The sequence below is a fragment of the Tursiops truncatus genome, chromosome 5 (assembly GCF_011762595.2).
Source record: "Tursiops truncatus isolate mTurTru1 chromosome 5, mTurTru1.mat.Y, whole genome shotgun sequence".
NCBI lineage: Eukaryota > Metazoa > Chordata > Mammalia > Artiodactyla > Delphinidae > Tursiops > Tursiops truncatus.
Window position 1 is genome coordinate 376,788 of NC_047038.1, and position 26,349 is coordinate 403,136.

General features: G+C 53.0%; 1 protein-coding gene across 8 annotated transcripts; it reads left to right on the top strand.

Moving 5' to 3' along the window:
- The first annotated feature begins 79 nt into the window (after positions 1-79).
- TMEM175 (transmembrane protein 175) lies at positions 80-26,083 on the top strand. 8 transcript variants are annotated; one of them, XM_073804727.1, is made up of 12 exons: positions 81-470; positions 15,386-15,546; positions 15,690-15,728; positions 17,342-17,439; positions 18,344-18,395; positions 18,530-18,565; positions 19,228-19,311; positions 19,670-19,834; positions 23,283-23,361; positions 23,500-23,635; positions 24,847-24,879; positions 25,252-26,083. In XM_073804727.1, exons 2-12 carry the CDS (start codon positions 15,394-15,396, stop codon positions 25,931-25,933), a joined length of 1,557 nt encoding a protein of 518 aa, XP_073660828.1. In that variant the 5' UTR covers positions 81-470; positions 15,386-15,393; the 3' UTR covers positions 25,934-26,083. The 8 variants fall into 8 exon arrangements, with proteins under 8 accessions (XP_073660829.1, XP_073660830.1, XP_073660828.1 ...); XM_073804728.1 differs by lacking the exon at positions 19,228-19,311 and having other exon boundaries at positions 80-470; XM_073804732.1 differs by lacking the exon at positions 15,386-15,546 and having other exon boundaries at positions 15,690-16,453.
- Positions 26,084-26,349: the final 266 nt, after the last annotated feature.

Sequence of the window (26,349 nt, forward strand, 5' to 3'; positions counted from 1 at the left end):
GCGCGTCGCCGCCCGGAAGAGCGCCGGCGCCTCACTTCCGCCGCGCCAGCGGCCGTGCATGCGCAGGGCGGGGTGCCGGCTGGGGGAGGGGCGGTGCGCGTGCGCGGTGCCGCAGGCCTCGGAACGGATTTCGGTTGTCGCGCTAACAGAGGGCTGGCGGCGGCGGCAGTGCCTGTCCCTGGGTGGTCTGGACCCCGGCGCGGCGTTCAGCCGTCCCCACGTGGCCGTTTCCGCGGAGGCTGGTGCTCGGGGGCTCCCGGGGCTGGACCGCACGGCGGGAGGAGCGGGTCGTGTGCTCGGAGCGCCGGGGGGCCCGCAGTGTCCGTCTTTTTAACGAGTTGGTTGTTACTGAAAGACTGAAGAGGTTAATTGTAGAAACCGAGTTTTGTAGCTTCTGTAGAAAAGTCAGATCTGTCAGCATTGGACCCAGAATACCGCGTGTCACCCATCACCTAGAGCTGCTCCCTCAGGTAAGACACCACCACTCGCCTGATCCCTTGGCTCGTTTGTGTGCCCGGCTGCTTCCTGTAGGTCCTGGTGTGGAGTGTTCATCCCCAAACTGAGGACTGGAGCCGAAAGCCCCAGACAGCATCTTAACCCGCCTAGAATTTCAAGCTACTAAAAATATCTTTCCAGACGGGCTAACGTGCGTTATTCTTATACTAAAGCAGCTTCGTTCATGCAGTGCTTTACTGCTTGCAGTATCTTTTTATGTATTCGCCTTAATGAGCCTAGATTATTTTGGAGAACGCACAGTATAGTTAATCCCGCACCCCACACCCCGCCTTTGGGTGCAAAATGTGCTCAGCAGTGTCATTACCTGGCCAGGTGGCCAGGGTCTTGTTGCTACAGCTAGTGGTACAGCTAGAAGTCCACACAAGTTACGTGGCTTTTTCAGCCGGTGTGTTCGTCTGGTAAATGCAATACAAGGACTGGGGGCTCAGGAAAGAGCCCAGGCTGTATTTGGTTGTCCCTAGCATGTAGGTGGTAGTTGACTTGGAAGAGCGCACCAAGGGGACACCGCAGTTAGAAAGAGGGTACAGTCTTCAGAGGGGAGGAGCAGCCAGGGAAGCAGGAATAAAACGTAAGAGAGGGCTTCCCTGGTGGCGCAGTGGTGGAGAGTCCGCCTGACGATGCAGGGGACGCGGGTTCGTGCCCCGGTCCGGGAGGATCCCACATGCCACGGAGCGGCTAGCCCCATGAGCCATGGCCGCTGAGCCTGCGTGCCCAGAGCCTGTGCTCCGCAACGGGAGAGGCCACAGCAGTGAGAGGCCGGCGTACTGCAAAAAAAAACACAACAACTAAGAGAGCTTTATGTCACCGGGCCAAAGAAAGATGTTGGGGAGGGTGGTGGTAATTAAAAGTGTCAAATGTCATTTAAAAGTAGGAAAAGTAGGAAAAGATGTGTGTTGGATTTAGCAACAATGAGATCTTTGGTGACCTTGCCAAGAATAAATTGTTTCATTGGAAACTCTCCATTACCCTGAGTGGAAGAGTAAAGAAGTGGAGAGAGAGATGGTAAGTGGAGGTAACTCAGTAAGTTTGGCTATGGAGAAGAAAGTGTGGGAGCTAGAGTTATGATGGATGTTGAGAGGTTATAGGATAGGAGATCGCTGAGCAGCCTCCAGCTGATGGAAGGGGGCCAGTCAGTGTCTGCTGGGAAAGAAGGGACAGGTGCAAAGTGGTCCCCTAGACGGTAGGAGGGAATGCCATCCAGAGCATAGGAAGTGTTCACTTTGGATGTAAGAAAATCGCTTTTCATCGTAAAAGGAAGGGAGGAAGGTGGGTTGTAGTTGCAGGTAACTTTATGTGTTTATTGGACTGAAAGCAAAGGAATTCTCTGTTTTCTTCTGTTTTCACTGTGAATAAGGAGAAGAAAACGTCTCCCGAAAATGGGAAGGGAGGTAAGAAAACTAAGATTTGAGCAGTGTGGGAAAGATCTAAAATAGCTTTTGTGGAAAACCTAGTGAATAACTCACTAGAAAGCATGATGTAGTCCAGGGCTCGTCTGACTTTGGAGGTTGTGGGTTTATTCTGGTATGACCTACATTTGCGTGGAGGTTTTTAATAGTGTAATTACTTTGGAGACGAGAGTCTATTCAGGCTTTGTGTTTCATACTGATGGAGCACTTTTTATACTGACACTGCACTAGGTGCTATAGTAACACCATCTTAATCCAGATCTGTGTCTCCAGATCACACTTCCCTCCTGAACTCTTAGACATTTGTTCTTAGGTATCTCTCATATACATGAGATAGCTCATGTATACGTGTCTCATATATATATATATATATATATGTCTAAAACTGAATTTATAGTCTTCATCGCCAAACCTGTCCCTTTGTAGTAAATTTCATAACAAAAGACTATAATCAGAAGTTAAGAAGATTATTTTATAATGATGAAAGGGTGAATTCATGAAAAGACATAACAATCCTAAACAGTTCTGCCCCTGATAATAAAGCTTTTAAATACATGAAGCAAAAACTAGTAGTAGTGCAGGAGAGAGAGACAAACCCACAACTGTAGTTGGAGATTTCAATACTTCTTTCTCAGATGATGATAGAACAAATACCCAGAAAATGACCAAGCGTATGGTAGAGTTGAATGACACCAGCAACTTGATTTAATGGACATTTGCAGAATACACGTTATCAAATATATAAACAACATTTACCAAGATGGATCATATTCTGGGCAAATAGGTTTTCTGACCACAGTGGAATTAAGCTAGATATCAATAGCATATCTCTGGAAAATCATCCAAATGTTTGAGAACTGACTGACTCACTTTTAAATTACCCATAGGTCAAAGGAGAAATCAAAAGGGAAATTAAAATTTTGAACTAAATGAAAATGCAGCATTTCAAAATTTGTGGCTAAAACACTACTAGAAGATAGGTCTCAAATCATTCATCTTAATAAACTAGAAAAATAAGAGCAAATGAAACTCAAAGTAAGTACAAAAAGGGAAATAATAAATACCAGCAGAAATCAATGAAATAGAAGACAAAAACAATAGAGAAAATCAATGAAACCAAAAGCTGAGTCTTTGAGAAGATAAATAAAAAAGAGAAATTTCTGGCCAGGTTGAACAAAGAAAAAAAGGGTTAACAATATCATGAATGAAGGTGATGACATCATTGCCAAAAGGGTAATCGGAGAACATGAACAACTTTATGCCAATAAATTCAACGACTTGCACTAAAGGAACAAATTCCTTGGAAGACAATACCAAAACTCACTCCAGAAGAAATAGATAACCTAGATAGCTCTATAACTATTAAAGCATTGAATTTGTAGTTAAAAACTTTTCCTAAAAGAAAATTCCATACCTAGATGGCTTTACTGGGAATTCTACCAAACTAAAGAAGAAATAATACCAATTCTATATAGATTCTTAAAATTGAAAGAAGGAAATATGAATGCCAGCTCATTCTATAAGGATAGCATTATTCTAATGCCGAAGTTTGACACAGGCATTACAAGAAAAGAAAACTGCAGACTAATGTTCCTCATGACAAAGATATAAAAATTCTTTTAAAACATTTTTTAGCAAACTGAATCCAATACTATATAAAAAGGATAATACAACATAACCAAGTGAGGTTCATCTTAGGATTGCAAAGTTGGCTTTGTATTAAAAAATGGATCAATGTAATTTACAGTATTACAGTGAAGAAGAAAACCAAATCAGTCATCTCAGTAGACATAGAAAAAGCATTTGACGGGGACGTCCCTGGTGGTCCAGTGGTTGACTCCACACTACCACTCCAGGGAGCACGGGTTTGATCCCTGATGGGGGAACTAAGATCCCACATGCTGACCGGCACAGACGAAAAAAAAAATTCAAAAAAAGAAAAAGCATTTGACAAAATCCAGCATCGATTTCCTGATTTAAAAAAAAAAAAATCTTTCAGCAAACTAGGAATAAAATGAAAACTTCCTCAACATAATAAGGGCATCTATGAAAAGCCTATAGCTGACCTATGGAATGATGAAAGACTGGATTTTTTTTTCCCTCCAAGATTGGGAACAAGTCTCTGGTCTCACCATTTCTATTCAACATTGTACTAGAAATTCTAGCCAATGTAATGAGGCAAGAAAAAGAAATTAGGGGCTTCCCTGGTGGCGCAGTGGTTGAGAATCTGCCAGCTAATGCAGGGGACACAGGTTCGAGCCCTGGTCTGGGAGGATCCCACATGCCGTGGAGCAGCTAGGCCCATGAGCCACAGCTACTGAGCCTGCACGTCTGGAGCCTGTGCTCCGCAACGAGAGGCTGCGACAGTGAGAGGCCTGTGCACCGCCATGAAGAGTGGCACCCGCTCGCTGCAACTAGAGAAAGCCCTTGCACACAAACGAAGACCCAACACAGCCAAAAATAAATAAATAAATAAATAAATGTGTTTTTTTAAAAAAGATGAGCTAGTTAATTTCCATCCCACTACCTTCACTCACTGAGTCCTCTGCCTTTAAAAAAAAAAAGAAAGAAATGAAAAGCTTACGTATTGAAAAGGAATAAGGAAGATTGTTTATTTGAAGATCACATGATCTTCGGGGAGCTAAGATCCCACATGACTTGCAGCCAAAACACCAAAACATAAAACAGAAGCAATATTGGAACAAATTTAATAAAAACTTTAAAAATGGTCCACATCAAAAAAAATCTTAGGAAAAAAAATGTCTCCAGGCATTGCAAATGTCCCTTGAGGGGCAAAATTGCCCTCAGTTGAGAATCATTGTTCTAGGTTAAAAAATGCATGGAAACTACAGAAAGAGCTACTAGAACTAGTGACTTTAGCAGGGTTGCAGGATACAAGGTTAATATGCAAAATAAATAAAAAGTTATTGCATATTTCTAAATAACTAGCAACAAATATTGGAAGCTGAAATTAGGAAAAAAAACACTATTTACAGGAGCATCAAAAGATACCAAATCTTTGGGATAAATCTGAAATAGATGTGCAGGACTTATAACTGAAAACTAAAAAGGTTTGCTCAGAGACACTGAAGACCTTAATAAGTGGAAAGGTACACAGTATTCATTAATTTAGAAAATTCAGGATCGTTAGGACATCAAATTAATCTATAGATTCAATGCCATTCCAATTAAGATCCCAGCAGACTTTTTTTAAATTGACACACTGATTTTAAAATTCATTTGGAACTGCGAAAGAGCTAGAATAGCCAAAGCAAGTTTGAACAAGGACAGATTTTTATGACTTATACTATCTAATTTCAGTACTCCAAATAGTGTGGTGTTGGCATAAAGGTGTAAGGAGATCAGTGGAACAGAATAAAAAGTCCAGAAATTGGCCCATGAGTATAAATATGTTCAATTGATTGTGAATAAGGAATAAAGGTAATTGGAGAAAGGATAGTCTTTTCAACAAACGGTGCTGGAAGAATTGGATATCCATATGTTTAAAAAAAGAATGTTAATCCATACATTGCATCATATATGAAAAAACTCATAAAACTTCTAGAAAACAATCTGTGAGAGTTTCTGATATGACACCAAAGTACAATCCATAAAAAATAGATAAACAGGCTTCCCTGGTGGCGCAGTGGTTGAGAGTCCGCCTGCCGATGCAGGGGACACGGGTTCCAGCCCTGGTCCAGGAAGATCCCACATGCCGCGGAGCAGCTAAGACTGTGAGCCACAACTACTGAGCCTGCATGCTGCAACTACGGAAGCCTGCGTGCCCGTGGTCTGCAGCAAGAGAAGCCACTGCAACGAGAAGCCTGCGCACTGCAATGAAGAGTAGCCCCCGCTCGCCACAACTAGAGAAAGCCTGCGCACAGCAACAAAGACCCAACGCAGCCAAAAATAAATAAATAAAATAAATAAATTGTAAAAAATAGATAAACAGGACTTCATCAAACTTAAGAACTTCAAAATACATTGTTGCAGGTGTGCTTCAGTAGGTGAATGGATAAACTGTGGTGCATCTATAAAATGGAGTATTATACAATAATAAATAGAAATGAGCTACAAGCCACAAAGAGACATGGAGGACCTTAGAAGCATGTCACCAAGTGAGAGAAGCCAGTCTGAAAATGACACATACTGTTAGATTCCAACTGCATGACATGCTGGAAAAGGCAAAACTGGAGACAGTGGAAAGGTCCATGGTTGCTAGGCGTTTCGGGGGGAGGGAGGGATGAATGGGGGGAGCACAGGGGATTCTTAGGGCTGTGAAATCGTTCCGTATGGTACTACAGTGGTGAATACAAGTCATGCATTTGTCAGCACCCATAGAACTACAACACGATGTGTCAGTGCGTCGGTGTTGGCTCACTAACTGCCACACTAATGTAAGATGTTAATGGTGGGGAAGGGGGCGGGGGGAATGAACAGGTATATGGGCGTTCTCTGTACTTTCCCTTCGATTATTCTGCAGACCTAAAACTGCTAAAAGAAAAATAGTCTGTTGATTTAAATATATATGTGTGTGTATATGTACACACATAAATATATAAATATATATATACACATAAATATATATACACACGTAAATATATAAATATATACACACATAAATATATATACACACACATAAATATATAAATATATACACACATAAATATATAAATATATACACACATAAATATATATACACACGTAAATATATAAATATATATACACACATAAATATATATACACACGTAAATATATAAATATATACACATAAATATATAAATATATACACACATAAATATATAAATATATACACACATAAATATATATACACACGTAAATATATAAATATATACACACATAAATATATATACACACACATAAATATATAAATATATACACACATAAATATATATACACACGTAAATACATAAATATATACACACATAAATATATATACACACACATAAATATATAAATATATACACACATAAATATATAAATATATACACACATAAATATGTAAATATATACACACATAAATATATATACACACGTAAATATATAAATATATACACACATAAATATATATACACACATAATATAATATATACACATATAAATATATAAATATATACACACATAAATATATATACACACACATAAATATATAAACATATACACACATAAATATATATATACACATAAATATATATATATATATATTTTTTTTTTTACATGTTGAGAGAATGAAAAGACAGCCCATACTGGGAGAAAATATCTGCTAATGGACTTGTATACGGAATATAATACATATATATGTTTATATGTATGTATGTAAAGAAAAGTACACAATCGCTGCATAATCTTCCCAATAATTTCCCCGCTCCTGAAGGAGCTTACAAGGCTCTTTGTGATTTAGTCCCGCCTTATACTTCAGGTACACCTCCCAGTTTGAGCCTGTGCTCCAGCCTTATCAAACTCCTTGCACTTCGATGCACACCGAGCTCTCACTATTAGACACACACACGTACACACAGAGTCATTATTTGTCTTTCAATCATCCTCACAGCATTATTTGAGAATTAGAAGAAACAGGACATATAAAGTACTTGGAACAATGCTTGGTACTTAGTAAATGTTGGACAGATGTCACATGTTGTTCTCATTGTCATTTGTCATAAATATCTCCAGACAGCACTCGGGCATTTCCCATTCTGAGCTTTCCCAGACTGAGCCTGCCCAGGACACCTCTGCCCCACCACACCCTGAGGCGTAGCCAGCACCCTGCGTGGCTCTGCAGGGTCACGAGCCTTCAGTTACCTCCTCTCTGTTATAGGAATTTTCAACTCCCTCTTCCTGCCATCGGAATTTAACAATTCTTCAGTCTCTTCCATCTTAAGAAAAATTATTTCTCAACTCCACTCCTCGACCTTCAGTCTTGTGTTCTTTCGTTCATCACCATGAGTCTTAAAAACTCGTGTGTGATGAAGGTTAGGTGTAGCTGACATGTTTTTGAACACTTATGTGCCAGGTGCTTTTTTTTAGCCATGTAAAATGCACGTAACAAAATTTACCATCTTAACCCTTTTTGAGAGCACAGTTCAGTGGCATTAAGTACATTCACGTTGCTGTGCAGCCGTCACCATCATCCGTCCACAGAACTCTTCATCTTGCAAAGCTGAAACTCTGGTCCTATTAAGCAGTAACTCCCACCTCTCCCCCCAGCTCCTGCCAACCACCCTTCTACTTTCTTTCCTTATGAACTTGACTCCTAGGGACCTCATATAAGTGGGATCAGACAGTATTTATCCTTTTGTGCCTGGCTTGTTTCACTTAGCATAGTGTCCTCAAGATTCAACCATGTCATAACATGTGAGAATGTCTTTCCTTTTTAAGGTTGGATAATATTTCATTGTAGATGGAGATGCCACATTTTCGTTAGATGTTCATCTGTAGATGAACACTGGCGTTGCTTCCACCTCTTGGCTATTGCAAACAATGCTGCTGTGATCATTGGTGTACAAATATCTCTTCGAGTTTCTGCTTTCCATTCCTTTGAGTATATACCGAGAAGTGGAATTGCTGGATCCTATGTTAATTCTCTGCTTAATTTTTTGAGGACCCTCCATACTGTTTTGCACAGCAGCCGCACCATTTACATTCCCGCCCGGCAGTGCACAGAGGCTCCGTTTTCTCCACGGTCTCACCAAGAGTTGCTGTTGTCCATCATTTACTTGTATTATGGCCACATCCTGGAGGGTGACTGTCTCGTGGTTTTGATTTGCTTTTCCCTAACGCAGCCCAGTAATGCTGAACATCTTTTCATGTGCTTATTGGCTACTAGGATATCTTCTGTGGAGAAATGTCTTTTCACATCCTTTGCCCATTTTTTGGATCGGGTTGTCTTTTTACTGTTGCGTTGTAGGAGTTCTGTATATATTTCGGACGCTGGAGTCTTACTAGATACATGACTTGCAAATACTTTCTCCCATTCTGTGGATTGTCTTTCACGTTCTTAATAGTGTCCTTTGAAGCACAAAAGGTAAAATTGCGATGAACTCCAATTTATTTTTTGTTGTTGCTTGTGCTCTTGGTGTTGTATTTAAGAACTCTTTGCCAAATATGAGGCCTTGAAGATTTTCTCCAATGTTTTAGCTCTTACATTTAGGTCTTTGATCCATTTTTAGTTAATTTTTGTATGTGGCATGAGGTGGTATCTAAATTCATTCTTTTGCATGTGGATATCCAGTTGTCCCAGCAATATTTGTTGAAAAGACTATTCTTTCCCCATTGAATGGCTTTGACACCCTATTGCAAATCAGTTAAGCATAAATGTAGTGGTTTACTTCTGAACTGTCAGTTCTCTTCCCTTGATCTGCATGTCTGTCTGTATGCCGATACTGCACTGACTTGATTACCATAGCTTTTGCACTAAGTTTTGAAATTGAGAAGTGTGAGTCCTCGGGTTTGTTCCTTTTCAAGATTGTTTTGGCTACTCCTTAAATAGCCAGGGGTTCCTTAAATTTCCATATGAATTTTAGGGTCAGCTTGTAAATGTCTACATGGAAGGCAGCTGGAATTTTGATAGGGATTGCGTTGACTCTGTAGGTCAATTTGGGAAGTATTGCCATGTTAACAATATTAAATTTTCTAATCCATGAATAGAGGATGTCTTTTCACTCATTGAGGTCTTCTTTAATCTCTTTCAACAATGTTTTGTACTCCTTTTATTTAAAAGATTATTTACTATCTATTTATTTAATTAATTTATTTTTGGCTGCATCAGGTCTTAGTTGCGGCACGCGGGATCTTCATTGAGGCATGCAGGATCTTTCCTTGCAGTGCGCGGGCTCTTTGTTGTGGTGCACGGGCTTCTCTCTAGTTGTGGCGTGCAGGTTTTCTCCTCTCTAGTTGTGGCGCGCAGGCTCCGGGGCACGTGGGCTCTGTAGTTGTGGCACGTGGGCTCCAGAGCGTGTGAGCTCTGTAGTTTGTGGCACGCGGGCTCTAGTTGAGGCACGTGAGCTCAGTAGTTGTGGCGCGCAAGCTTAGTTGCCCCGTGGCACGTGGGATCTTAGTTCCCTGACCAGGGATTGAACCCGTGTTCCCTGCATTGTAAGGCGGATTCTTTTTCACTGGACCACCAGGGGAGTCCCTGTACTCCTTTGTTAAATTTGTTCCTAAGTATTTTTGATACTATTGTAAATGTAATTGTTTTGTTAAATTTATTCTCAGATTGGTTATTGCTAGTGAATAGCAATGCACTTATTTTATATATTGATCTCATTTTCTGCAAACTTGCTGAACTCATTTATTAGTTCTAATAGTTTTCTTGTGTGGATTCCTTAGGATTTTCTATATACAGAATCACATCATCTGCAAATAGAGACAGTTTTACTTCTTTCTTTCCAGGCTCTATGCCTTCGGTTTCATTGTCTTGCATAGTTGCCATGGTTAGAACCCTGAGCAGTGTTGCATAGATGTGCTGAGAGCAGACATCCTCGTCTTGTCACTGATCTGAGGCGGGTAGTTTTCAGTCTTTCACCATTGAGTGTGATATTAGCCCTGTATCAGGTTGAGGAAATTTCCTTCCATTCCTATTTTGTTGAATAGTTTTTATCATGAAGAGGTGTTATATTTTGTCAAATGCTTTTTCTGCATTTATTAAGATGATAGTTTTTGTCTTTTTTCTATTGATATGGTGTGTTCCAGTAATTGATTTTTAAATTTTAAACCAACCTTACGTTCCTGGAATAAAACTTAGCATGGTATATAATTCTTTTTATATGTTGCAGAATCTATTTGTCAACATTTTGTTGAGGACTTTTGTGTCTATATTTGATATTTACTGACTTATTAAAACTAAAATTTAATTGAAAGAAACTTAAACATACAAAAAGTATAGAAAGCAATGTGATGGACATCTGCTTCCCCAAATTAACCCGTGCCTAAAGAAACACATTAGCTTTTGTCTTATTTTTGTCCGGATGGTCTTCTTTTCCCTTCACCCCTCTGCCTGCTCTTCTCAGCTCCTCTCTCTCCCTCCCTTCTGTAAAGTAAAGTATTAAGTTTAAGGACTTCCCTGGTGCTCCAGTGGTTAAGAATCTGCCTTCCAGTGCAGGGGATGCGGGTCCCATCCCCAGTCAGGGAACTAAGATCCCACATGCCACGGGGCAATGAAGCTGGTGCACTCTAGAGCCTGTGTGCCACAACTACTGAGCCCATGTGCCACAACTAGAGAGCCTGTGCACTGCAACGAGAGATCCCTCATGCTGCAGCTAAGACCTGATGCAGCCCAATAAATAAATATTTTTAAAAAAATTAAAAGAAAAAAGTATTAAGTTTAGTGCTGGCGAAGATGAGGAAGTCCCCTTCAGGCTGCCTCTCCCGCTGATTACAGGTAAAAACTCTGGACAAAATATTAAAAGAAAAAGTATGCAAAAGGCAATAGGTTGGAAAGGGCAGTTGGAACTTGAATCAGTGACCACAGGTGTGAGTTTTCCATTTTTTCACTCTTCCTCCTCGTGGCTTTGACCCTAGGCCAGTTCCCAGTTGTGGGCCTGGGCAGTGAGGGCTGCTGTACCCCATCTTTCTGCCTGTAGCAACTATGAAAGGGGCCCAACAAGCAGGGGCATGTGAGAGAGAGGCAAAGGAACTAGAATAATCCAAACAGTTTTGGAAAAAAAAAGAGTTGGAGGACTCTAGCAGATATCAAGACTTACTATGAAGCTATAATCAAGGCACTGTGAAACCGGCAAAGGACAAATGCATAGTCAGTGGGACAGAATGGACACTCCCCAGATGGGCCCACACAAATGTGGTCTGTTAGTTTTTGACCAGGGTGTGTGCAAAGGCAATTCAGTGGAGAAGGGACAGTTTTTTCAACAAGAAGTGTTGGAAAAACCAGACGTCCATCTGCAAGAAAGGGAAACTTGACGATACTTTGTATGTTATATAAAAATTAACTCAAAATGATCGTAGATCAAAAGTAAAACCTCAAACTTTAAAACTTCTAAAAGAAACCAGAAAATCTTTGTGCTCTTGGGTTAAGCAAAGCATTGTTAGATATGACATCAAGGGAGTGATCCGTGAATGACAAGGTGGCGAGTTGGAACTCACCCAGAGATAAAGATTGTTGTTGTTTTCAATGTGGACCATCTCCAAGGTCTCTGCTGAGTTTGTCACAATGCTGCCCCTGCTTTACGTCTGGTTTCTTGGCCTTGAGTCACATGGGATCCCAGCTCCCCAACCAGGGACTGAACCCGCACCCCGCGCGTTGGAAGGTGAGGTCTCAACCACTGGACTACCAGGGAAGTCCCGTCAGAGTTTAAAACTGCCGTTCTTCTGAAGAGGTAAGAGAAGGAAAGACAAGCCGCAAAGCTGTGAGGAAATGCCTGCGAATTACATATCTAACACCGAACTTCTAACCACGATGTGGAAGGAACTCTCAAAATTCAGTAAGAATACAAATAACTCCTCAAAAAAGTGAACAAAAGATTCTAGCAGACACTTTGCCACAAAAGACGTGCAGTTTAAAAGTAGGCATGTGAGAATACCCAGCTGGTCGATACGAAAGTGCAAATTAAACCGCAGTGAGGTAGCACATCTCTCGGCACAGCTATAATTAGAAATTCATTAAATAGGGGCTTCCCTGGTGGCGCAGTGGTTGAGAGTCCGCCTGCCGATGCAGGGGACGCGGGTTCGTGCCCCGGTCCGGGAAGATCCCACATGCCGCGGAGCGGCTGGGCCCGTGAGCCATGGCCGCTGAGCCTGCGCGTCCGGAGCCTGTGCCCCGCAACGGGAGAGGCCACAACAGTGAGAGGCCCGCGTACTGCAAAAAAAAAAAAAAATCATTAAATTTTGAAAAGACCCTCCAAGCCAAGTGCTGTCGAGGGTAGGAGCGGATGCGGCTCTCACACACTGCTGGTGGGAACGCAGAGTGCTGCGGCTGCTTTGGTAAATGGTTTGGCGGATAAAGTCGACCCGTACGTACTAAATGACCCAGCAGGCCCCTTCTGAGGTATTCGCCCAAGAGAACTAAAACAGGTTTACACAAATACCTGTGTGTACATCTTTATAGTGTCTTTATTCTTAACTGCTAAAACCGTGAATGACCTGTTTCCCAGCTGGTGGGTGGATAAACAGGTACGTTCATGCAGTACAATTAACTACACAGCAGTAAAAGACATGTTCCTGATACTCCCGAGACATGGGCACATCTCAGATGCACTGTGCTGAGTAGAGGAAGCCAGGCTCCAGAGGTTCTCTGGGTACAAGGCCATTTACAGAACGATCGGGAAAGGGCAAAACGACAGTGACAGAAGACACAAGCGGTGGCCAGGGTTTGGGTCGAGGAAGGCCTGCCCACAAAGGCACTGCTCGGGGACAGAACTGCTTTGTGATGGGGCCATGGTTACACGCCTCGTGCATTTGTCTAAATCTCAGCGCTGGCACCAGAAGGAGTGATTCTTCCTGTGTGTAAACTTTAGAAAGTGGGTCCGGTGAGAGAGAAATTAGAGCTACAGATGAGAGCTAGAGCCGCATCCGCACCCGCCCTCCACCCCTCCCGCCTGGGTCACCGCAGTGCTGTCCTGTGTGTGTTACTGTGCTCTCACTGGTGTGTGTGTACATCGGTGGTGTGACACGACGTGCGTCTTTCTGCGCTCGATCCATCCCTCAGCGTTGTGCCTCTGCGTGTATGCATGTAGGCGGTTTCTTCTGTTGGCATTTGCTGTCTCAGTCTGCTCTGGCTGCCACGACAGAATGCCACGGGCTGGGACCTTAGACAACAGGACTTCATTTCTCACAGTTCTGGAGGCCGGAAGTCCCAGATCAGGGTGGCAGCCAGTTCAGTTTCCCGTGAGGCCACGTCCCGGCCTGCCGACACACAGCAGAGGGAGGGAGCACGCCAGTCCCCTCCTGTCAGGGCACCGATCCCATCCTGGGACCCACCCTCCCGGCCTCCTCTAACCTAGTCACCTCCAGAGGCCCCACCTTCTATCCCATCCCCCGGGGTGGGGCTCGACACGCGACACGTGCATATTCGGGACACAGACAGTCCACAGCCCTTGGTAGCAGCTCCCTTAGTGGTTAATAATGTGCCGCCTGTCAGTCAGAACGTGTGTGGCTTTCAGTGTCGAGGTGAACTGCTCCGCGAGGCCCGCAGTCCCCACCTCGTGTGCACCCTGGGGCTGGCCGCCTAGGGGTGGGCGCCGCAGCCCTGACCAGCTGCTGAGTGGCCTCCCGGTGGCTGAGGTGCCCTGCCCCCTGCCAGCTTCTGCATCCCCCACGCCCTTGCCGCCTGTGCAAAGCTGACCTCTCATCGGCGCCCTTTGCACCTCCCGGGCTGCTGCGTATCTTGTACGTGTATCGGCACTTTGTCCTTCCTGTCCGGAAGTCCCCGTGAGCCTCCCTTCTGCACTCTGGGGGCGGGGTTCTGGTTCTGTCTTGTCCTGGGAGGCTCGGCTGTTAGTTTTGACATCCAGCCGCCCCTCGGAGCTCCTCCGCCTCACTCTCCCCCGCCCTCAGGCTCCTGGCGCTTTGCCAGGGTCGGCAGCGTCCTCTTCAGGGTGAAGACCAGGGCGCCCTTTCGTTTCCAGTCTTCCCTCTCAGGGGGTTTACCACTCGGGCCACCCGTCCGAGGGAGCCCTGGCGTCCTGCGCTCCGGACCCCCTCCAGCTCCGTCCCGGGCACCTCGGCGCAGTGCTTCCCGCACGCCACCGCGGGGCATCCCGTCCTCTCTGATAGCATTTGCGGGTGACTCCAGCCCCGACCTCTCTCCCGACCTCTCGATGCTGGCCCTCTGCCCAGGCAAGCTCCGTGGCAGAGGACGCGTGCTGCCCTTCAGCAAGGAGCCTGGTGCCTCCCAGCGGCCACGGCCTGCCCCCCTGGGGTTCCCGCTGCGGGGCCCCGACTCCATTCCCAGGAGGCACTGGCATCTCTTCTGCCCGGAGCCCCGTCAGCCGGCACCTCGCTTGTCTTCCCAGCCCACCTCTGATACTGAGTTGTCCAGGGAGCTCTGCCGTGGGGGCTTCGCTGGCGGGTGCCCGACCAGTCCCCCAGGCCGCCTGCCAACAGGAGGAGCGAGAGCGCCCTCCAGTGGGGCAGCAGCCGGGGCAGCTGGCTTTCCACGCAGAACCTTGATTCCCCCAAAGGTCGCATCATGGCTGGGATGCAGGGTGCAGTGGGAGCAGGGACACGGTGGTGTCTGGTTGGGGTCGAGGGTGTCACGCCCGGAGCACCCACCATACGTGCCGTGTGCCTCCGCTTGCCTCTCCTGTCCCTAGAGGGGACACGGTCGCAGGGTGTGACTCCCAGGTCACAGGCCCCTCTTCTAGAAGGCTGGCTGGGAGAGGAGAACAGGGCAGAGGAAGCAGCGGCAGGGCCCCTCTGCCCAGCCCCGCCCAGCCTGTGTCACGGCCCCCAGGAGCACCCCACGGGCTCAGACCTGTGCTTCCTCCCAGGCACCACGATGTCTGGGCCCCAGACCCCAGAGCCGGCCCTAGGTGGGCGGGGAGCCTCCTCCACGGGCTCACAGGACGAGGACACGGCTGACGGGATCCAGAGCTCGCATCGCATGCTCAGCTTCAGCGACGCGCTTCTGTCCATCATTGCCACCGTAATGGTCCGTGCGGGCCCCGCGGCCACTGGGGGTGTGGGGAGGAGCCGCCCAGCACTGGCCTGCGCCCCCGGCACGTGGCGTCCAGGGAGCAGTCGGTGCCCAGCCCAAGAAGTGTTCCCAGGTTCGTGTTGTGTCTGTTCTCCTAGATCCTGCCTGTGACCCACACGGAGATCTCCCCGGAACAGGTACTTGGGAACAGTCTGCAGTGTCTGGTGTGCGGGCGAGGGTCCAGGAGGCTCAGGCCCTGAGCTCGAGGCCGGGCTCCACTCGGGCGTACCCGGCTGGGAGGGCCAGGCCATCCGCCACGTCCCCCAGTGATGCCATCCAGCCCCGGTGCCCTCGCGCTGAGCCCTGAGCAATGCAGGAGCGCCTGGAGGCTGGCGCGGACTGTGCCGGCAGGCGTCGCGGGGAAGCTCCCTGGGCTCTCTGTCTGTCGCGCTGGCGTGCCTCTCAGAGCAGGTGCTTGGGGGCAGAGGGCGGCCGGCCTGCTGGGCGTGGGCCTGCGCCACGAGCAGGGAGGTGAGTGGGAAACGAGGTTTCTGTAAAGCAGAGTTTCCATGGCTAGTCAATTTGGAATATTTCCATTTTATAAGTAAAATGGCCACACGTCGCAGCACCTCAGAAACCGACGTGATTCCGGGAGACGTTCGGAGTTCGCGGGCGTGTGTGCGCGCGAGCACGGCTCTCTGGGCCCCTCACGTCGAGTGGGTGTCACCTCTGGGCTCCAGGATGCGCAGTGCTGGCCCAGGACGTGTGGCCGTGGTCTGGCTGCAGCCCAACCAGCACACTTAGCCTGGACACTGCCGGGAGTCATCTGCGGGAGGTGATATCGCTACTTCTCGTAGCGTTTGGATGAGAATTAAACAGAAATGATGGTCGAGCCTGACCTTGGCAACTGGCACCTGGCACGGTGAGCAAAGGGCCCCGTGCGGCTTCCTCTGCTCCGGGGCACCCCCCCCCCCCAAAGGGGGCCTGGGGGCTGCGCTCCGGCCAAGCTCAGGAAAGCCGTGTGCCCACCGGGGGCCTCGACGCTCTCCTGGCTGTGCCTGCCCCAGAGCCTTCTGGGGACCTCGGTGCCACCAGTCTCAGAACAGGGTGGTGGGTGTGCACGTGAGATGCGGGAGGGGATGGGATGCGCGGGCCTGGAGCTCCTTGCCTCTCTGTGGTCGGGGTCGTGACCTCTGTTGACCCACGAGAGGGCTCTGAGCCAGAAGGTTCCGCGGAGGCGGGGAGACCCCTTCAGGGAAGGCGCTGAGGATGGTCCTGACATGAAGGAGAAGGTTCATCAAGGCCAGAGGGACCCAGGGATCTGGAAGCGGTGCTGCCCATGTGGTCTCAGAGGAGCAGCAGACACGGGCAAGGTTGCATTTGGAGTTTTTGCTGACAAAGCGTAAACCCTCTCCCGGCCTGGGGCCAGCTTCCTGCGCAGCCCGCACCTGGCGTCCAGACACCGCGGCCCTCTTGCCAGGCCTCGCAGTTGCTTCGGGATCGCTTACCCGGCGACGCCGTGACTTCGTGCGGCCGCACGGCCTGTGGCCACCCTGCCAGGATCCCAGGAGAGGCTCGACGGAGACCTCTCTGCCTCCAGAGCTGGCATTTCTGGGGGCCTGCCATGTTGGGAAGATGGGGGGCCTCCGCAGGGGCCTCAGGGACAGCCCGGGACTGAGGCTGAGCCTTGGTGGGGGGAGGCGAGGGCTCCCAGGTACTTCTCCGGCCCCCCAGGGCCTGGCGCCCGGGGGCGGGGCCGCCGGCTGCCGTGGGTGAATCTGCGTCTGATGGTGACGCTCTTCTGTTCCAGGAGTTTGACAAGAGTGTCCAGAAACTTCTAGCGACGAGGATCGCTGTGTACCTGATGACCTTCCTCATCGTGACCGTGGCCTGGGTGGCACACACGAGGTACGGGCAGGCTGGGGCCTGTTTCTGGGCTGGCAGCCACATCTTTGTGGCTGGCTGGGTGTGTGCCCAGCAGGTGTGGCCTCGCCCTGGCCGAGGGTCAGGGTGGCAGTGGGGGTGCACTCGGCGCTGATGAGCTGTCCTCGGGGTAGATGGCGGCCCCGCCCTCTGGGGCTGAGTCACGAGGGGTCACGTTAGTGGGCTGCCCCTCCCCTCCCCTCCCCCGGCCCCCCCTGCTGGATCAAGCCTCTGCTTTCTCCTCTGCACACGGCAGCAACAGGGCTTACACCCCAGGCCCGGGACGATGAACGGGGTGCCGGGTGCAGCGCTGCTCGGGCCGCCGTGAGCCCGGGCAGGGCAAGGGCAGGGCTGTGGGCTGCCCACCTCTGCTGCACTGTGACACACGTGCTGTGCACGGCCCCTCCGTCCTGATCCCTGGACTCTGGTGAGGAGGCTGGGGCCTCGGGACACACGCTCCAGGGCCCGAGCTCTCTGTTAAGGAGGAAAAGGTTCCTTAGGACCCAAGGGGGACAGGGCCCCAGAGCTGTGGGCGTCACCTGAGCCCCCGACGGGGCGCAAGGACCAGGAGGACCCCCGGAGGTGGGTGGGGATGGGCTGGGTGCTGGCGTCTCGGTTACAGAACGCCCCCCAGCAGTGCAGACCTCCCCAGTTGGGGGAGAAGGCCACATCCTCGTGGGTCAGAACCCTGGGGGGGACCGTGTGGGGGCCGGGGAGGGGCCGGGGCCTCGGGAGCTCTGCCTGCTCCCGGCCTCCGTTTTCAGGCTTCTGTCCGTGTCTTTCCGCCTTGGTGTGAGACCGTCTCTGTCGTATGAGTGTCTGTGTTTGATGCCGTTAGAACCATGTTTACTGACAGCATGACTTTTCCTGTTTTCCTTAAATTGTTGAGATTGTTCCAGGTTGTTGGGAAGATAGACGATACGCTTGCCCTGCTTAACCTGGTGAGTTTGTCCTTTGGTTTCTGCCTTGCTCAGCTCCCCGGGGGGTGCCCCAGGTGTGCGGGCTGGGCCGCGCCCACTCCCAGGGCCCCGCCCGCCGCCCTCAGCACCCCTCCCCCCTCCCTCCCTCCCCCCAGGCCTGCATGATGAGCATCACCTTCCTGCCGTTCACGGTGAGTCCCAGGGACTTCCGCCCCCTCCTCCACCTGGGGGTCCAGCCTGCCCTCCTGCACAGGAGGGCTCTGCCCCTAAGGTGCTCCCCTTCTCAGAAGCTCTCAGGCCACTGGGAGGCCCGGGGCCTGGACCACGGGGTTGCAGAGAGGAGAGAATTTTCCTGGGGAAGGGCCGACCCTGGGTTTCCAGGCTGGACGGAGTGGGGAGGCTTCCAGGGCCCCAGGCGGGGCTGTCGGGGGCAGAGACCAGCCTGGCCTCCAGGGGCGCAGTGAGGGGCGCCCTCTCCGTGCTCCCTGAGGCTCTCGGCTCCCGCCTGAACCCCGGAGCCCACGGCCTCCTGGCCGACCTGGGCTCGTCCCCAGCACGTGACCCCTCCGTCTCCTCACCCCGCAGCTCCCTCTGGTTCTGACAGAGAGCGGGGCTCTGGGTACGTAGCCCATCGCGGAGAACTGGGGTCTGGGGAGTCTATGAATCTGATAAGCGCACAGCTTTAAAGGCTTCCAGCACTGGGCGGGATGGCTCTGTGAGAGAGACGCCTCCAGGGCTCGGGCCGTCCCACCCAAGACGGCTCTGCTGCTGAGCGGCGGAGCCCAGCTGATGCACGGGGCTCACGGGCCCTGGGGCCCCGCGGTCCTGATTCTGGGGTTTTTTCTGGCTGCAGTTTTCCTTGATGGTGGCCTTCCCCGAGGTGCCTTTGGGCATCCTCCTGTTTTGTGTGTGTGTGATGGCCGTCGGGGCCGTGCAGGTAGGACACCGGCGCCCTGCCCCCACACCCCGTCCTCGTGGAGCAGAAGATGTAGCGCGTGTGGGGCCGCCCGTGGCGGGAGCCGCGCAGACGCCACCTGCCACGCAGCGCCTGCCACGGGGCACCCGCGTGGGCCGCGGCAGGGCAAAGCCAGAGACGCTCGGGGCCTGGGCTTCCTGTGCTGACGGGGAGAGAGAGTGAAATGGGGCCGCCGGCACCCTCAGGCGGGGCTCTGTGAGACCCGCACCTGACCCCCAGAGCAGAGCGAGGGCTCCCGTCCACTCTGCGCCCCCAGAACATCCTGCAGCGAGCCCCACCCGAGACCCCGCTCGCACCCTGCAGCCTGCTTCTCCCGCAGGCGCTGATCGTGGTCTACGCCTTCCACTGCCCCCACCTGCTGAGCCCCCAGATCGAGCGCTCGGCCCACCGGGCCCTCTACCGGCAGCACATCCTGGGCATCGTTCTCCGGGGCCCGGCGCTGTGCTTGGCTGCGGCCGGCTTCTCCCTCTTCTTCTACCCAGTGGTGAGTCGGGGTGGGGGCGCCGGGGGGTTGTGCGGGGGGCCCACCGGGGGGCTGCTCTGCGGGGAGGAGCCCGCGTGGGCAAACACGGCGCACGCCCTGTAGGCCCGGGAGGCCGCGTGCCTTCTAAAGACGTGCGTGCATAGGAACGTGAGCCGCCAGAAGAGAGAGAGAGTGGAGAAGGAAACTCCAGAGCAGGAGAGACTGGAGTGGAGAAGAGGGAGGTGCAGGCGAGGGTGGAGCTGGGCGAGGGCCGGGCGGACGCACCCCCAGCGTCCAGGGAGAGACGGCGGCCGCGCGGGCAGAGCCGTGCGGGACTCCGTCCACGGCGCCCTCGAGCCTGCAGGTCGTGCTTTTCTTTTTAAAATTTATTTATTTATTTACTTCTTTTTAGTGGAGCGTAGTTGCCTTACACTGTTGTGTTAGTTTCTGCTGTACAGCAAAGTGAATCAGCTCTACGTACACATACATCCCCTCTGTTTTGGATTTTCTTCCCATTTAGGTCACGGCAGAGCACTGAGTAGGGTTCCCTGTAGGTTCTCGTTAGTTCCGTTTCATACGTGGTAGCAACAGTGTATACGGAGGGTCCGCCCTGGCCGAGCTGCCGGCGCTGAGCCACAGCTGAGTCGACAGGTATATTGTTCTGGTGCAGGTTCCCTCATCCAGGAAGGGGAAGGGAAACCCTGGCGAGCCGCCGTCCCAGAGCTACTTGTAGAAGCTGGATGCGCAGCTCCTGCCTTTAATTAACTGAGCTCTAGTGAGGTAAAGTGAATCTCTACACCCAGAGCATCGTAAGATGTGTGAAAAAATGAACGGTTAACGTTACTTTAAACATCTAGTAAGTGTTTTAAGAGAATTCAAGTTTAAAACAAACAGGATGGCAAGGCCTGCAGAGCCGCACCCTGGAGGATGGAGCTGGGGGCTGGGGTCCAGTGTCCAGGGCGCCCCAGGTCAGGCCACGGGTGGGTAAAGGGGAGGGTGGACGTTGGCGTGTGAGGTGGGGCCGGGCCTCGGGCTTCTACTCGGTCCCCTCGCCGTACAGTGTCTGCGCCTCTTGGGTGGGCCCCGCTCCTCTCGGGCGGGAGGGATGCTGCGGGGGCCCTCGGGGTCAGGCGGGGTGTCCCAGGGTGGGGCTGGCGATGGGGAGGCACAGAGAGACAGCAGGGCAGGACTGAGGGGCCCACTGCGTCCGGGCTTCCGGTGGGACAGCCCCTCCTGGCTCTGGGGACAAGGTCAAGGGCTGAGGGGCGGTGAGGGTCGTCGCGTGGAGGACGGAGGGCACAGCTGGGATGTGGTACGTGTGGCCTGGGTCAGGAGAAGCAGGCAGAGCTGAGGCCCACGGGGGCCGTGCCCACTGGTCGGGCCTGGACACTGGCCCCGGGAAGCCCTGGGGCAGGCAGACAGGGCCCCGCGTGCTGCCGGGGACCGCGATGAGCCTGCGCAGTGGCCACACCCTCACGGGACGACAGTGGTGGGAGGCAGGCGCTGGGCCGCCACACTGGGGAGAGGAGAGCCCTCGGTGGGGCTGGGGGGTCTGCGGCCTCGGAGGGAGCGGTCGGTCGTTTCTCTGTGCTGCGTTTTTTGCCCCTTCCTCTCCATCCCTCCCGCTCCTTCCCCACAGTGGGGGTCTGACCCCTCGTCCCCTGTGAGACGAGGCATGTCAGAGCCTCCTGGCCCCCAGGCCCACCCCCTGCAGCCTCCCCACGAGCCCACGGCCATCCTTCCAGGCGTCCTCACCAGCCCCTTCCCTCACGTGGGACGCTGTGCGGGGTCCACCTTCCAGGGCCAGCCACTGCTCACTGCCCTGGCCCAGGTCGTCCTGACCTCCCTCTGGACCACCTCCTCCACTGGTGACACTCGGGGCCCAGGGCCTCCCATGCCAGCTTCCTGTGCCGGCTGCTCCCAGGACTCGCGCTCCTCCAGACCTGGGCAGGTCCCCGTGGCCATTTAGATCTCCCCCCGCCCCGGAACTCAGGCTCCCCCTCGGGCTGTTCTGTTCCCTCCTGCCCCGCAGCGCACGTGCACACACACAACACACGCCGATCCTGCGTGGCCACCGTCGCCCCCCGGGGCCTCTGCACTCACCTGCCAGGCACCTGGGACACTCCACCCCCTCGGTGTGTGTGTGTTGAGTGACGTGTATGGTGTGGTCTTCTGACGTGTGGAGACTGGAGGTCGTAAGCAGAGCTGTGATGCCGGCCGCCCCCCCGTCTGTCCCCGAGGTGCCCGTTGTCTCCTGAGTCCCCTCACCAGGCCAGGTGCCAGGTGACCTTGAAGCATGACTGTGAAGGACGGGGTGGAAGCCCTTCGCTGAGAGGGGCCACCGGCCAAGGCGACAGGGCTGGGCGAGGAGCTTTCTGCGGCCACCTGGGGCCCGGGAGCACGCCTGTCCCGTCAGCCTCCCTGTTTAAAATAACTGGGTGTCCGCGTAGCAAAAAATTGACCACTGTGACCATTTTATCTGCGGCGTGCAGCTCGGCGGCATTGACCGCCGACGTCGCCGTGCCTCACCTCCCTCTGGTTCTGGGACTTTTCATTCCCCCGAGACAGAAACCCTGAGCCCGTGAGCAGCCACTCCCTGTCTCCCCACCCTCAGTCCCGGGAAACTCGAGTCTGCTTTCTGTGTGTAGGGGTTTGCTTATCCTGGTTCCTTCATATAAGTGGAATTATGAAACAGGGGGCTTCTACGTCTGGCTTCTTTCACTCGGCATGTTTTCAAGTGCATCCACGTCGCCGGTGTCAGGATTCCCTTCCTCTTCATTAGCCGGTGGTACCCCACTGTGTGGATGGGCCCCGTCACCCACCCACGGACACTCGGTGGCTGCTGTGAGCATGGGTGTGCCCGGAAGTGGACTTGTCGGGTCCTGTGGCGATTCCCTGTCTAGTTTCTGAGGAACCTCCCGACAGTTCTCCAGCAGCTGCGCCATTTCCGTTCCCACCGACGGCGCACAGGGCCCCAGCCCTGCCCCACCCCAGCACGGCTGCTCCCTGTTCCCGCTGGGAGCGTCCCGAGGTGTGCGCTGCTCTCCTCGTGGTTGTGACTGGCGTTTCCCCGAGTGTTAGTGGTGCTGAGCGCCTCCCCACACGTGTCGGGGCCGCGTCTCTTCTTCAGAGAAATGTCAGTTCAAGTCCGTGGCCCATTTCTCAGTTGGGTTATTTGTCTCTCCGTCGTGGAGCTGTCGGGGTTCCTTATGAAGCCTGGATAGTAACCCTTACCAGGCGTGTGGTCTGCAAACATCTCCTGTTCTGTGCGATGTCTCTTCACCCCCCGGTAATGCTCTTCTACGCCCAGAAGCTTGCTGTCTTGATGGCGGCTGACTCACCTGTTTTGCCTCCTGTTGCTCGGGCTGCAGTCCCTTCCGGGCGGGCAGCTTTGGGCTGGGATTCCTGGCTGGGCCCCCCGGTGGAGGCGCCGCGCGCCCTGACGTGCCCTGTGCCCTGTCTCGTGCAGTCGTACCTGCTGATGGCGACAGTCATCTTCCTGCCCTACGTCAGCAAGGTCGCCGGCTGGTGCAGAGCCAGGCTTGTGGGTAGGTGCCAGGCGGGGCTGGAGTGTGGGGTGCTGGGGCTGCCGCCGGGGCGCGCAGAACACGGGCCGGGCAGGCGGCGTCCCTGCGGGGCCTCCTAGCTGGCCCGAGGCCCTGAGGGCTTGGCTGCCCCTCCCACAGGCCCCAGGGAGCCCCCGGCTCACAGCCTGGAGATCTTCACCTTTGACCTGCACGAGCCGCTCAGCAAGGAAAGGGTGGAGGCCTTCAGCGACGGGGTGTACGCCATTGTGGCCACGCTGCTCATCCTGGACATCTGGTGAGGACCCGCCGGGCCAAGACTCCTCTGCCAGCCCCACCCTCCCCAAGGGGCTCCCACCTGAGAAGGGCCCGGTCCTCGTCCTTCCCAGAGCTGCGCACGCAGGGCGGGCGGCCCCGGCTCCCCGCGTCCCTCTCCTGCTCCGAGCCCGCCTCTTCCCTTCGCTCCTGCGCTTCTGCTCGGCCAGGCAGCCTCTGCGGTCTGTCACAGTTCCAACCTTAGCTGTTGTCATTTTATTTCTGTTTTATCTGCTGCTTTTTCAAGTCTTCCGTCTTTTCTTTAAAGCCTTTTATTCCTTGGTCGTACTTCAGCACGTTCTTATTTTGTTAACGTTAAAATGCTCTGATTTTATGTTCTGTAACTGATCACCTAAGGTCTTTTTTTCCTTAATATAAATTTATTTATTTGTTTTTGGCTGCGTTGGGTCTTCGTTGCTGCGCGCGGGCTTTCTCTAGTTGCAGCGAGTGGGGGCCACTCTTCGTTGTGCTGCACGGGCTTCTCATTGCAGTGGCTTCTCTTGTTGCGGAGCACGGGCTCCAGGCGCGCAGGCTTCAGTAGTTGTGGCACGTGGGCTTCAGTAGTTGTGGCTCGCGGGCTCTAGAGCACAGGTTCAGTAGTTGTGGCGCACGGGCTTGGTTGCTCCGCGGCATGTGGGATCTTCCCGGACCAGGGCTGGAACCCGTGTCCCCTGCATTGGCAGGCGGACTCTCAACCCCTGCGCCACCAGGGCAGCCCCTCACCTAAGGTCTTGATGCTCCTAAATTTCTCTTAGTAGCTTCCCCTACTGCAGTTTGTGAATGTTTAAACATTGGGAGCAAATGCCCATTGGTACCAATCTCTGAGGCCTAGACCTACGGTTCTGGGGTGGTCTGGCTTTGCTTCTGCCCTGCAGCCAGGCCGTGCTGGCTTGGGTCCCCTGCTGGGTGGTAGCAAGGAGCCAGCTGTGGCTGGGAACCCCGGGGGGTGGGGGCGGTCAGGGTTCTTTCCTCCACCCAGAGCCACAGCCCCGAGGACCCAGGTGGGGATCCCCGGGAAGCCCCCAGGCTCTGTCTCCCGCCCCCAGCCCCACCAGCACACGTGGAGCCGCCATCGTGGGCACAGAGGTGTGTCTGGGCTGCGTGGCTGCAGGGCGGCAGCGCCATGACCTCAGTGGGGAGAAGCCTGGGCCGGATGTGCCTTAGAATCGCTCCTTAAAATAAAGTTCTGCCCAGGAACCTGAGGACCTCGGAGGCAAAGCCCTTCAGGTCTGTGGGACCGCTCCCGAAGTGGACGGGCCGCTGCAGGACGGTGGGCAGGCCTCAGGAGCACCCACCCGTGGGCGCCAGAGGGGCTGCGGGCTCAGGGCCCCGTGCCGCTCACCAGCCCAGGGTCCGGTGGGCAGGGCTGCGGTCAGCCAAGGAAACACAGGCTGCAGTTGAACTTGAACTTCAGGTGAACGGCGCTGCGTGTGTGAACACAGGTGCGCGCAGTCTTAGTGTATGCCGTCCGTTCATCTGAAGTTCAAGTGTGCGGGGGGCCGGCAGCCCGTGCAGGGGCTGGGACGGGGTGGGGGCAGGCAGCCCGGAACGGACGCCAGAGGTGGGGCCGCTGCAGATGCTGTGTATCTCACCCCTCAGTGAGGACAACGTCCCGGACTCCAAGGACGTGAAGGCGAAGTTCCACGGCAGCCTAGTGGCGGCGCTGGGCGCGTCTGGGCCGCACTTCCTGGCCTACTTCGGCTCCTTCGCCACGGTGGGCCTGCTCTGGTTCGCCCACCACTCGCTCTTCCTGCACATCCGCAAGGCCACGCAGCCCATGGGCCTGCTCAACACGCTCTCGCTGGCCTTCGTGGGCGGGCTGCCCCTGGCCTATCAGCAGACGTCGGCCTTCGCGAGGCGACCCCACGACGAGCTGGAGAGCGTACGAGTCAGCTGCGCCATCATCTTCTTCGCCAGCATCTTCCAGTTCGCCATCTGGACCACGGCGCTGCTGCAGGGGGGGGAGACGCTGCAGCCCTCGGTGCGGTTCGGGGGCCGGGAGCACGCGTTCATGTTCGCCAAGCTCGTGCTCTACCCCTGTGCCAGCCTGCTGGCCTTCGCCTGCACCTGCGTGCTCAGCAGCTTCAGCACGGCCATCTTCCACGCCATGCAGATCGCCGTGCCCTTCACCTTCCTCCTGCTGCGGCTTCTGGTGCGCTTGGCACTGGCCGGCCTGCGGGGCCTGCGGGGCCTGCGGGGTCTGGCCCGGCCCACACACACCCGGCCGGTGCCTGGGGCCACGGACGATGCGCAGTCCCCGCTCCTCCCTGCTCCCTGCTAGTGCGGCCCCGGTCCCCTGCCTGAGGTCCAAGTGTCCGGCTGGTGGCCCGGCCTCGGGTTTTGTTTTCCTTGTGAAGTTTCATGCTCTACCTCAGCCCCTCAGATTGTCTTCCACTGTTGCAGACAAGAGTCTCGCAGGAGTGTCACTGTGTCCCACGTGCCTGTTGTCTGCCTCGACCTAGTGGAGATGAGCCGCGGGGGGGCCGCAGGCAGCGGGTGGTTCCGGGGCAGCTGGGGCCGCAGCCCCGTGGTGGGTGTGGGTGTGCGATGTGGCCTGGTCCTCAACAGGCAGCACGTCCCGCGGGCAGAGGGCCCTGGCAGCTGCTCGGCTCTCCAACCGGCCCCCACATCCCAGGCCTCCTCCCCCAGCACACTGGCCTCGGGCACAGACGCAGGACGCGGCAGCAGGCTATCCAA

Bases quoted from the DNA above. Each gene is read 5' to 3' on its own strand.
- TMEM175 (XM_073804727.1), top strand. From the start codon at position 15,394: ATGTCTGGGCCCCAGACCCCAGAGCCGGCCCTAGGTGGGCGGGGAGCC. The intron at 15,547-15,689 runs GTCCGTGCGGGC...CTGTTCTCCTAG, and splicing joins CCATCATTGCCACCGTAATG to ATCCTGCCTGTGACCCACAC. The intron at 23,362-23,499 runs GTAGGTGCCAGG...CCCCTCCCACAG, and splicing joins GTGCAGAGCCAGGCTTGTGG to GCCCCAGGGAGCCCCCGGCT.